Consider the following 12,695-nt stretch of genomic DNA (forward strand, 5'->3'; position numbering starts at 1 on the left):
GTGAAAATTTATACACAGAAAACTCTAAAACACTAATGAAAGAAATTTAAGAAGACACAAATAAATTGAATGATAGCCCATGGTTATGTACTGGAAGAATTAATATTGTTAAAATGTCTATACTACACAAATGATCTGCAGATTCAATTCAATACCTATCAAAATTTCAATGTTATTTTTCGTGGATATAGAAAAAAAATCCTAAAATTCATAGGAAACTACAAAACCAACTGATAGCCAGGGCAATCATGAGCAAAAAGAACAAAGCTTGAGCCATCACACTACTTAATTTCAAACTGTACTACAAACTGATAGTAATTAAAACAGCATGACACTGGCATTAAAATAGACATATGAACCAGCAGACAAAGAACCCAGAAATGAACCCATGTATCTATAGTCAATTGATACTCACCAAAAGTGCCAAGAATATGCAATGGGAAAAGAACAGGATATTCTATAAATTGTGCTGGGAAAACTGGATATCCATAGACAAGAAAATGAGATTGGACCCTTACCTCACTCATACAAAAAACAACTCAAAATGAATTAAAGACATAAAGATAAAACCTGAAACTGTAAAACTAGGGAAAACTACATGACATTGGTCTGGGCAATGATTTTTTTAGATTTGATCCAAAATGCAGGCAACATATGCAAAAGTGGACAAATGGGATGACATCAAAATAAAAAATTCCTACACAACAAAGAGAGCAATTAATAGAATGAAGAGACAACCTAAAGATTGGGAGAAAAATATCTGTAAGCCACACATATGGTAAGGGGTTAATGTCCAAAATATATAAGGAACTCAAACAACTCTATAAAAAGAAAATAAGACATGGGCAAGAACCCTGAATAAACAGTTCTCAAAAGGCAACATATGAAGGGCTAACAGATACATGAAAAAATGCTCAACATCACTAGTCATTAGAGAGATGAAAATTAAAAGTACAATGAGCTGTCACTTCACACCTATTAGAAGGCTGTTATTAGAAAGACAAAAGATAGATGTTGGCTAAGATATGGGAAAAAAGGGAACCCTTGTACACTGTTGGTGGGAATATAAATTAGTGCAGTCATTATGAAAAACTGTATGAAGATTCCTCAGAAAACTAAAAATACAGTTACCATATGACCCAGCAATCTCACTTCTGGTTATTTGTCTCAAATATTTGAAGTCAGTATGTCAAAAAGAGATGTTCATTGCAGCACTATTCACAATAGCCAAGCTATGGGATCAACCCAAGTGTCCAACAGTAGATGAATGAATAAAGAAAATGTATATACACACAATGCAATAATATTCTGCCATGAAAAAGAATGAATTGCTGTCATTCATGGCAACATGGGTGGAATTGAAACTCAATGAAATAAGCCAGGAACAGAAAGTTAAACACTGAATGTCCCACACATATGTAGAAGCTAAAAGATAGTTGATCTCATAGAAATAAAAAGTAGAGGCTATGTGGATACATAGCATTGGAGAACATTGTGCTAAGTGAAATACACCAAACACAGACAAATACCACATGTTCTCATAAGTGGAATCTAAAACTCATACAAGCAGAGAGTACCCAGAAGGTAAAGGATGGGAGGAATGGGGAGATGATAGTCAAAATGTACAAAGCCTCGGATAGGAAAAATAAGTTGGATTTTTTGTTGTTGTTGAGATAGAGTCTTGCTCTATTGCCCAGGCTGCAATTCAGTGGTGTGATCTTAGCTCACTGAAACTTCCGCCTCCCGGGTTCAGGCAATTCTCTCGCCTCAGCCTCCTGAGTAGCTGGGACTACAGGCACATGCCACCATGCCCAGCTAAATTTTTTGTAGTTTTAGTAGAGACAGGGTTTCACCATGTTGGCTCCGCTGGTCTCAAACTCCTGACCTCAGGTAATCCACCTGCCTTGGCCTCCCAAAGTGCTGGGATTACAGGCGTGAGCCACTGTGCCTGGCCAAATTTGATATATTTTTGAGATTTGTTGCATAGTGTGGTGAATATAATGAATACTATACATGTCAATATCGCTAAGAAAACATTTTAAATATTCTCATCACACAAAAAACTTAAGGTGATGGACATGTAAATTCACTTGATTTAATCATTCCACGTTGTGTTCAAAAATCACAATATCACTCTATACCTCATAAATATATACAATGATAATTTGTCATAAATAATTTTTAAAAACAATTTTTAAAGGGTCTGACTGTAGTAGTGACTGCTACCCATGACAGTAATTTGTAAGTTCAATTCCTCCAGTAAAAAGGTATATGAAGTTAAATCTGCTCAACTGAATATACCAAAATTAACTGTTTTCCTTTAACAAGGCAGTCTATATTTTAAAAAATACAAGTACAACACTATTATAGTAATTTATTATATATTAGAGACAAATTATTTCAAGGGTGCAGCAGATGTAGATTCAGAGAGGTCAGGCAGTCTTGGGGAAAGCCTATTGTTTTAAACATTGGTTAATGATGATTGGCCCTCCATATAATGATTTTTTGAGGAAATGAAAGGTAGAAATGGAGAAAGATTAAGGAAGAGGTTCCAAAAAATTGTGATCATCAGCAGGTATGCTTGTTTTCATAGAAAAAGATAATATTAGCAACAAAATTTACCCAATATCAGCTTAAGTGAATATTTATAACTATTCAGGGCTTAACACATTCCCCTTTTATATTTGTAGTACTGCAAAACAAAAGTTTAAATATGCACAAACATCTTCCCACAAAACTTTCCCTCATTTCCCAAGGGAGAGATGGGGCAGGCAGAAAGCAAATAGTCTAAGATACTTCCTTCCTAGCTTTTGTATTTCAGAAATCTAGACTTCACTCTGTTTTACTTCAATTGGTCAGACAGGGCAGGGAGAAGAGAAGAAAGTATGAAGATAAATGAAGAAAGTTTTTATTTGAGAACAGCCATACGTTAACTGAAAGTCAGACCTCTGACAGGGAGGTGAGTCCTCTTGAATAGCACCTACAGCTTAAGAATGAGGGCAAGTGAAGTAGTGGGAGACTCACCTCACAGTGCACAGTTATTCCAAGGACAAGGGAATGGTATCTTGGGAGTCCTTAGTAAAGTCCCAGGAATGTCATCAATTAGAAAACTGAGGAAGCATTGTTCTGACCCCCTGAGGTAAATAGTCTAACTCATTTCTGTGATGGTCATGCATATACCCCTCTGGAAAAGTATAAGGATGGGGGAGGAGGAATGAGATAATGAATTGTCTTATACAGTCAGGCGCTTAGAAAATATTTATTATGCCACTATTCATTACAGATGAAAAAGTTTCATACACTAAGTCAGAGAGGGAGTAGCAGGGCTGGATCAGCAGCAGCCATAATGAAGCTGGGTCCCTTTCCCAGCCCCTGTGGCAGCAGGTTCTAGCCCTCGGGACCATTCAGACACCTTCACTGCCATCAGAGACGAGTATAGGAAATAAGTGGGGATGGGAGGAAGGCAGGAGTGAATTCAATAAGGGCTTAACAAGCAATCTAATGAAAGCACCAAACCTAAACAATTTTTTTTTTCTCTGAGGTAAAAATATGCAGTTTCACAATCACCCCCCAAACATGTAAAAGTTAAAAACTTTCCCCAGGAAATGCAGATCCAAACCGAGTTTTACACAAGCAACCTGGAGCCAGGTAGGAACTTGTTCAGGGGCCACAGGTTGCTCTCGCCCACATTGGAGGTGCGCCTCTGGCACTGCTTGCAGCGCCGATACTTCTCACACTGGTCTAGGAGAAACAGCTTGTCTGAAGCCCTGAGGAGAGGAGAGCAAACGCAAATCAGCAGGTTCCTGGAGCCTCTGGAGGCCCAACTTGGAAGCTGGTGTGGTGGGAGGTACACAAAAGAAAAGTAACACCTGGTCTGTGCTCTCAAGGAGTTTACAGTTCCCTTGAGCTTACAGTCCCCATGCTGCAGTTCAACCCATCCTGGCATCCCCTGCTTCCAAGTCTCTGCTGGCTTGTCATTCTCCACTGAATAAAAGGCCCCGATTTGTGTCTTCATAACAGTCTGACCCTACCCCTCCCCTGCCTCAACCACCCCAGGCTACTGAGACCTTGCCAAAGGTCACACAGCCTGCAGACAGTGGCCCCAAAGCCTCTGTGTTGACTACTTTTCCACGCAAATTACACCTCTCCCTTTTCAGCTCTCAGGAGACAGTGTTTGAAAGGGAGATCAACCATTAAGTTGCTGGTTATCAGTTAACAGCAGAAAGTTAAGAGTGTACTTATAATGAAATGTCCCAGGAGGCCAGAAGCCTCTGCAGAATTAAGGGCAGGAGAGGGAGTGGAGACAAAGAGGAAGACAGAATCAACTAGAAGCAGAGATAAAGACACAGTGTAACTGATTTCCCCTTTGACAGTTTTTCTTCTTTATGCAAGATAATCCCTCATGTGCTCCTCTACCCCATCAAAATATCTCCATGAGTGGATTTTTTTTTTTTTTTTTTTGAGACTGGGTCTCCCTCTGTCACCCAAGCTGGATTACAGTGGTGTGATCACAGCTCACTGCACCCTCAACTTTCCAGGCTCTAGTGATCCTCCCACCTCAGCCTCCTGAGTAGCTGGAACGACAGGTGTGCACCACCATACCCAGCTAATTTTTGTATTTTTGGTAGAGATGGGGTTTCACCATGTGGCCCAGGCTGGTCTCAAACTTCTGAACTCCAGCGATCTATCTGCCTCAGGCTCCCAAAGTGCTGGGATTACAGTCTTGAGCCATGGCACCCAGACAGAATTCTGTTTAAAAAGATTATCAAAGGGAGTCTTAAAAGGAAAAGGAATTAGCTACCTTAGAAGTGAGCAGAGGAAGACCTGCCTGGCTTGGTAATATGCTAACTGCATACATATGGACTTTGGTTTTACTTTTGCTTTATTTTCTTTTTATACCAACCAATTTCTTCTTCCTACTGCTGCCTGTTAAGTCTCTGTTCACACTTGGTATAGGTCCTCAGACAAGTCTGCTCCACCATATACCTGGAGTAGATTTGTTAGCCTGCCAGGCAACATTATTTCCTGTGTCTTCTCAATCCTTTATCACCATGTTGGCCAAGCAGTATTCCCAGACAACAAAAATCTCCCCGTCATTGATCTCACTAACTTAGCTGCCTTCCCATATCACTGAGAAAATAGCTTAAAATCCCCAGCTGCCCTTTTCCCTCCTTCTCTCTAGACCAAATTACTCCACTTCTCCTTTAGAATCTGTTTTCCATATCACCACTCATACTTTTATTGTTTTGGGTTCTACTCATTAGAAAGACAAGCAAGAAATGCTTTACAAGAAAACCTGAAAGGAAAAGTAGAGTTACAGATCAAGATCCATTATACAAATTTTATCCATGATTAAAAATTAATTGATAATTGGCAGTTTATTATTTTGGTATATTTTGATTTTAATAATTTGTATAGACTTCATCTGTTTCATCAAATTTTTAACATGCTGTAAAATCATACCTTACATTTGTGTTTTAATTTTTTTCAAAGTGTAATACAAGAGTAGTGATGTGAGTATTTAAGCTGAGGAGAAGGGGAAGATATATAATAATTTCAGAAAGATGTTCTTGGTTGACTCCATAATAGGCATCTTACTTTTCCAATTGCCAATCTTATAACCCCTGGTCCTGCTCTTAAATAACCATTCCCAAAGTCTTGAAAATGTTCAGATTGGAAACTCACCACCCTACTTCCAAATAGTTATTTCCAAAGAGAATCTTCACCCTCCACAAAAAGAAAAAGCCACCTTAGGCAGAGGCAAATATTAGAGCAGGGTTAGTAAATACCTAGCATACAGCTCAGCATTCTCCAATACCTTGTCCATAACAGACATTTCTAATCAATCACAGCAGTATTTCCCATGGAATACACATTTGCTTTTGCTACAAAGTTCTCTAGGCAGCCACTACTAATCAAGTGGAGTTGGCACTTGAAAGCTATTGTCATCTGAGGATTAGAGGAAAGTAAACAAGGAGCAGGAAGATTTTGAGGTTTTAATCAGGCATTACCGTTCGAAAGCCTTCTCCTCCAGGTCTCGCTGCTGCTTCATCGCAGCACTCCTTTCCCAGTCCTCCTGTAAGCATTGGTTGATTCTTTTCACTCGCGCCAGCTCAGCAGTTTTGTCTGCTAAGCGCCTGGAAAAAAAGAAACAGCCTGACTCCGTAATACTTGGAAGGGCATGTACCAACTTTGGGATCCCAATTCCTTTTATGTTAAATTAAACAAAAAAAACCTTCTGATTTTGTTCATACTAAAAAGCGTGAACAGTATAAAAGCATAGTGAAATTCCTAGCTCTCAAATAATTTCTGGGTTAGAGGTCTTTCATCTTAAATCCTGGTTTGATTTAATAGGATTGAAACCCTTTTCCAATTAACAACTTCAGCCTGTAAAACCATTAATTTCCTTTGAGGCTAATTTAACTCATCTGAAGAATCATCCCAAATGGATTTCCTATACTCTGTTTCTTTCCTTTCAGTCCAGTCTCTCAGCTACCAGTACTCAGCCTACCAATCACTGCAGGCATTTTACACGGCAAAACAGATAGGTATACAAATGAAAGTCTAGAAGAAGAGAAAATAAACAGAAGTGGCTAAGCAAGGGAAAAGAAAATAGAGAAAACAATAACATTGTGAAGAAGGCAAGAAAAAAAAAAAAGGAATGTTTTGTGAAAGCCATGTCATCAAAGAAGTGACTGCAGTATAATCTCTCTCTTCATATGGAGATATTCTCAGTGTTGTGTTTCTATCACTGGTCTCCAAAAGCACCATCACCACTGTTGTGAATTACTTTAAGCCTGGTTCAAATTATGCGTGTCTATTTCTTGTCAAACTGAAAGGTGTACTACTGTCAGTTCTCAAAGTGTAACTGTTGATGTAGCCTGCTCTGAAGGGCTTTTTGTTAGAGGTAGCAACAGCCACTGGGTGTCAGGATCCTCCAATAAAAATCAGTTAATATCCTCTCTACTGTCTCGCTTTTTCCTGAAATGGCACACCTTTTCATCTAACAAGCATTGATTCAACAGCTATTGTGTGGTTATTATAAAGACCAAATGATCCACAGAAAGTGCCAATGCTGATAATGTAATTGGAGCTCAGTGACTGAAGAGCACCTATTACTTTTTTCATAAGTTATTTTTCTTTTCGTAGATTTTAAATAGTGGTTTAAAAAAACACATAACAAAACCTACTATCTTAACCATTTCCAAGTGTACAGTTATTTGCTGTTAAGTCCATTCATGTTGTTAGGCAACCGATCTCCAGAATTCTTTCACCTTACAAAACTGAAACTCTGCACCCATTAAACAACTCCCCGTTTCTCCCTCCTCTAGTCCTTGGCAACTACCATTCTACTTTGTTTCTATGAATTTTACTTCTCTGGATAACTCATATAAGTGGACTCATACAGTATTTGTCTTTTTGTGTCTGGTTTATTTCACTTAACATAATGACCTTGAGGTTCATCCATGGTAGAGCGTGTGTTAGAACTTTCTTCCTTTTTAAGAGTGAATAACAATTCCATTGTACCTTGTATGTATGTATAATACACACACTCCATTTTGTTTATCCATTCATCTGTCAATGGATACTTGGGATTCTTCGACTTCTTGACAGTTATAAAAAGTGCTGCTATGAACATGGCTGTATCAGCTTGCAGTTATTTTGAATAAATACCCAGAAAAAATTACTGAATGATATAGTAGTTATATTTTTAATTTTTGAGAAACTACCATACTGTTTTCCATAGCAACTGTACCATTTTGTGTTCACACCAACAGTACACAAAGGTTTCTACTTCTCCTCACCAGCACTTTTTTTTTCCATAATGGCCATCCTGATGGATGTGACATGGTATCTCACTGTGATTTTGGATTTCACTTTCATAATAACTTGTGTTGTTAATTATTTTTTCATTTGCTTTTTGTCCATTGATATGTTATTTTTAAAGAACAGATTAAAATTTTAATTTAAATACCTAGAAAGAAAATGAGGCAGAGATGGTGCCGGGGACAACTAGGATTCTCACAACATTGCTGAGAAGCAAGCTGCTATACCTTCTAGGAAATTTAACTGTCAGTATCTGGTAATATTTCAGATGTATCATACATTAGCCAGGAGTGGTAGCATACACCTGTAGTCCCAGCTACTCATGAGGCTGAGGCATGAGAATCCCTTGAACCCAAGAAGCAGAAGTTTTAGTGAGCCAAGATCCCACCTCTGCATTCCAGCCTGGGTGACAGAGCGAGACTCTGTCTCAAAAAAAAAAAGGAAAATTAAATGTACCATATACTTGATCCAGCAGCCCCACTGTTGGGAATTTGATAGAAACAAAAGAACCAGTATAAAAAATGTATATTAAGAATGTTTAATACAGAATTTGTAACAGCAAAATATCTGGAAGCAAAGTGAATGTCCATGAATAATGCAAAAGTTAAATTATACATCTATATTATGGTTAATATGCTGCTATAAAAGAAGAATGAATCTTGTATATATGTCCTAACTTGTACATGACATTGTTAGGTTAAAGAAAGATTAGTTTGCAGAGTAATAGATAAGATCTCATAGACAATTTCATTTACAAAAGAAGAAAAATATGTGCATATTGCTTAAATAGGAAAAATTGGTTTTAGTGTTTTGTAAAAAATAATTAAAGTTAATATGTAACCTACATTTTAAATTATTTTTTACAAAAATAGTAGGGGAGATTATTGACCTTTATTTATTTTTCGAGGCACAATCTCAGCTCACTGCAAACTCTGCCTCCCAGGTTCAAGCATTCTTGTGCCTCAGCCACCCTAGTAGCTGGGATTGCAGGCGCACACCACCACACCCAGCTAATTTTTGTATTTTTAGTAGAGGCAGGATTTCACTGTGTTGCCCAGGCTGGTCTTAAATTCCTGGGCTCAAGTGATCTGTCCGCCTCAGCCTCCCAAAGTGTTGGGATTACAGACATGAGCCACCATACCCAGCTAACCTTCAGTTGACTTTTTTAATGAGCATGAATTGTTACTTTTGAAAATAAGAGCAAAAAGAAAAAAAAACAAGTATAAATACCTTAGCAGTCCTGTCTGGATCACATTGACTAAATTATTCCCTCTGAAAGAAAGTAGGCTTCTAGGCCTGGCGCAGTGGCTCAAGCCTGAAATCCCAGCACTTTGGGAGGCCGAGGCGGGTAGATCACAAGGTCAAGAGATCGAGTCAATCCTGGTTAACATGGTGAAACCCCGTCTCTACTAAAAATACAAAAAATTAGCTGGGCATGGTGGCGCGTGCCTGTAATCCCATCTACTCAGGAGGCTGAGGCAGGAGAATTGCCTGAACCCAGGAGGCTGAGGTTGCGGTGAGCCGAGATTGCGCCATTGCACTCCAGCCTGGGTAACAAAAGCCAAACTCGGTCTCAAAAAAAAAAAAAAAAAAAGAAAGTAGCCTTCTGTTTGTCACAAGAGAATCTAAGATCACATGTTTAGATGAACCAGAGAAGGGCAGGGAGTTGGAAAAGATAAGGGAAAATGCAATAACCAGTAAAGAATCTGTAAACAGAAAACAAGAATCTGACCAATACAGAAACAAGGATTTGTTCAGAGCTTTACAGTTCCCAAAAATGTTCTCACATTCTCCCAGTAAGGATGGGAGGGACAGATATGATTATCCTTCTTTCTCATATGAGGAAAATAAGGCTCCTTATGTGTGATCTGGCCCAAGTCATACAACTTAAAAGTGACAGAGTTTAACCCTCCTGATTCCAAGTTTAGGAAATAACTAGAGAAGCAAACAGCTAGACACAGAAGAGGAAGTAACAACAGTCTTAGCAACAAATATAAAGGGTCCCAGATCTGACTATGGAAAGCACACAAGGACAGTCAAAGCCACTGTGAGACAACTGATGGTGGTTCTACTGCTAGAAAACAGAAGCTAACGAGGAGCTGAATTCTTTCCTAAGGGAATAATTTGTTTTAAAAAATCAGTGGGAAAGATATCTTCCTTTCAGGCATGTTTAGGTTTTACAAATAGATAAAGGACTTGTACACAGAAAATATAAAGAACTTTCAAAACTCAACAATAAGAAAACAATTTATAAAATAAGCAAAAGATTTGAATTGATACTTTATACTCTCAACCAAAGAAGATACACGGATGGCAAATAGGCACATGAAATTATGTTCAACATCACTAGTCATTAAAGAAATGCAAGTTAAGCTTGAGACACCAGTATGCCCCTATTAGAACAGCTAAAATTAAGAAGACTGATCAGGCCAGGTGCTATGGCTCACACCTGTAATCCCAACACTTTAGGAAGCTGAGGCGGGGGATCGCTTGAATTTAGAAGTTCAAGACCAGCCTCAGTAACATAGTGAGACCCTGCCTCCACAAAAAAATTTAAAAATTGGCTGGGCATGGTGGCATTTGCCTGTAGTCCCAGCTACTCCAGAGGCTGAGGTGGGAGAATTACTTGAGTCCAGGATGTTGAGGCTGCAGTGAGCCATGATTATGTCACTGTACTCCAGCCTGGGTGACAGAACAAAACCCTGTCTCAATCAATAAAATAAAATAAAGGCTGATTAAACCAAGTGCTGGGAATGATGGGGAAGACTAGAATTCTCAAACACTATTGATTGGGAATGTAAAGTAGTACAACCACTTGGGAAAACAGTAAAGTGTCAAGAGAAGTTCTTAAAAACTTATTTAATAACTTTTTCTTCATATAATGAATTAGGATAAAATAAGATGAAGCATGCAATAAGTTTAAAACAATGTCTTGCACAATTAACTCCTCAGTATGTTAGCTGTTATTCTTTTCTACTATTGTATGACAAAGATGAGGGGCAGGGACAGGATGGAGAAAGAGACAGAAAGGAGTGGGAATAAGTGAGGAGAGGTAGAGGGAGAACGATGAGGGTCTCCTTACTCCCTTTGTGTCCTCTGAAGCATTTGTAAATCCCGTCTCTGGTCCACTAGTTGATGCAGAATGGCTTTCCTCTTGTGGTTAGCAGCTGCCTCCAGCTGGTGTTTCATGTAGTTCTGTTCTCGCTTTTGCTTTCCCACCATCAGTTCACCTTCATCCTTACCAAAGATGGGCTCGGAGGAGTCTGGCTCAAAGAGGGGCAGCTGGGAAGGTTTGTTCTTTAGCTTAAACAGGGATATACATAATGCAGGTTATCATTCTACCAGGGAATAAGCTTTATGCACAACCCTGTAATGTGGTAAACTACCAATGTCTTACAAGAAAGAATGAGGAGCTCAAAAACCACCAAATGCATAATACCTAAGAATATTTGTAACAACTTACATATATTTTAGAATGTTGCTAAAATGCTGCATAATTTTTAAAACAATAATATTTGTCCCCTCACCTGTACATCCAAAGCTCGCCTGTAACACTCTGTTTCTTCCTTCTTGTCTTTTAAAAATTTCACTCTTTGTGCAGCAAGTCTGGCAGTTAAGAACAGGAGAATGTGAAGCACAGTTTTTCAGTCTTTAGTAATACGGATTAATATTATCAAAACATATTTAGTAAGTATTAAATAGGAATGAGAGTCTGGTAAATAAAAATTGATGTTTTATTCTGGTAGCTTTCATTTTTAAGAAAGAAAAGAGTAATTCAGATCCATAGGCGGCCAGGCACAGTGGCTCACGCCTGTAATCCCAGCACTTGGGGAGGCTGAAGTGGGCAGATCACTTGAGATCAGGAATCCGAGACCAACCTGGCCAACATGATGAAACCCTGTCTCCATTAAAAATATAAAAATTAGCCAGGGGCAATGGTGGGCACTTGTAGTCCCAGCTACTCAGGAAGCAGAGGTAGGAGAATCGCATGAACCTGGGAGGAGGAGGCTGCAGTGAGCCAAAATCACACCACCTCACTCCAACCTGGGCGACAGAGCAAGACTCCATCTGAAAAAAAAAAAAAAATTCATAGGCTAGTGAACAGTGTATTGAACACAGGACAAACAGGACAGGTATAGGCAGGTGACTGACCATATTGTCTAAATGCATTACTACTAAAACAGCCAACACACTACCACCACTCCACCTCTTACCACACCCACCAGTTCTTTTAAAAATCTAAAGAAAAAAAGAAAACAAACAAAAAAAATCTAGATAAGAAAGCAGGAAGTGACCATTCTATAAACTGATTTATTTTGAAATCTCTTAAGTAACCTATTCTATTAAAAATTATGGTTCTTTTATATGTAACCTCTAAAAACACATATGATCTTTCAAGTGAGTACAGTGGAACATATACATTTTATAGAAATAGATTTTTTTCATCACAGAAACTAGGTTCTTATTTGTTTTAGGAGTTCACACTATAATGGCCTCCACAATTGTTTTCCTAATCTCAGCAGCAAAAATGTGCGCCTCCTTAGGCAAATATAAACTCCATGTCCCTGACCCTGTCCCAGGCCTCAGATAGCCCAATCTGAACCAATCAGATTCTCTTTCCTGAAAAATTGGAATTGAGACTAACATTCTCCAAGTTTGAGCTGGAACACAGATGATGTCAACTAAGGAGCATGTGTGTAAGCAGAGGGAAAGCCACTCTACATGGCTTTTTAGTCCCTGGTTCCAGTCCTTCCTATATTCCCTGTACATTCCTGCCCTCAGGTTCCATGGGACACCCCTACATAATTATAATAAAACCTCAGCTTTGCCATGAGGTCATTTGAACATCAAATAGCAAGGAACGGCTA

General features: G+C 38.7%; 2 protein-coding genes across 16 annotated transcripts in view; one reads left to right on the plus strand and one right to left on the minus strand.

Moving 5' to 3' along the window:
* The window catches only part of LOC128929027 (uncharacterized), a 106,601-nt gene that overhangs the window by 4,358 nt on the left and 89,548 nt on the right, over positions 1–12,695 (plus strand). The window lies entirely within an intron of this gene.
* The window catches only part of CCDC81 (coiled-coil domain containing 81), a 47,967-nt gene continuing 38,515 nt past the window's right edge, over positions 3,244–12,695 (minus strand). Inside the window, exons 12-15 of the mRNA XM_002754720.6 lie at positions 11,355–11,433; positions 10,910–11,130; positions 6,012–6,137; positions 3,244–3,767 (exon numbers count right to left, since the gene is read on the minus strand). Coding sequence (XP_002754766.1) covers positions 3,626–3,767; positions 6,012–6,137; positions 10,910–11,130; positions 11,355–11,433 — 568 coding nt within the window. The 3' untranslated portion in view covers positions 3,244–3,625. The remainder of the gene's footprint in view (positions 3,768–6,011; positions 6,138–10,909; positions 11,131–11,354; positions 11,434–12,695) is intronic.

Source organism: Callithrix jacchus, chromosome 10 (genome assembly GCF_049354715.1).
Source record: "Callithrix jacchus isolate 240 chromosome 10, calJac240_pri, whole genome shotgun sequence".
Taxonomy (NCBI): domain Eukaryota; kingdom Metazoa; phylum Chordata; class Mammalia; order Primates; family Cebidae; genus Callithrix; species Callithrix jacchus.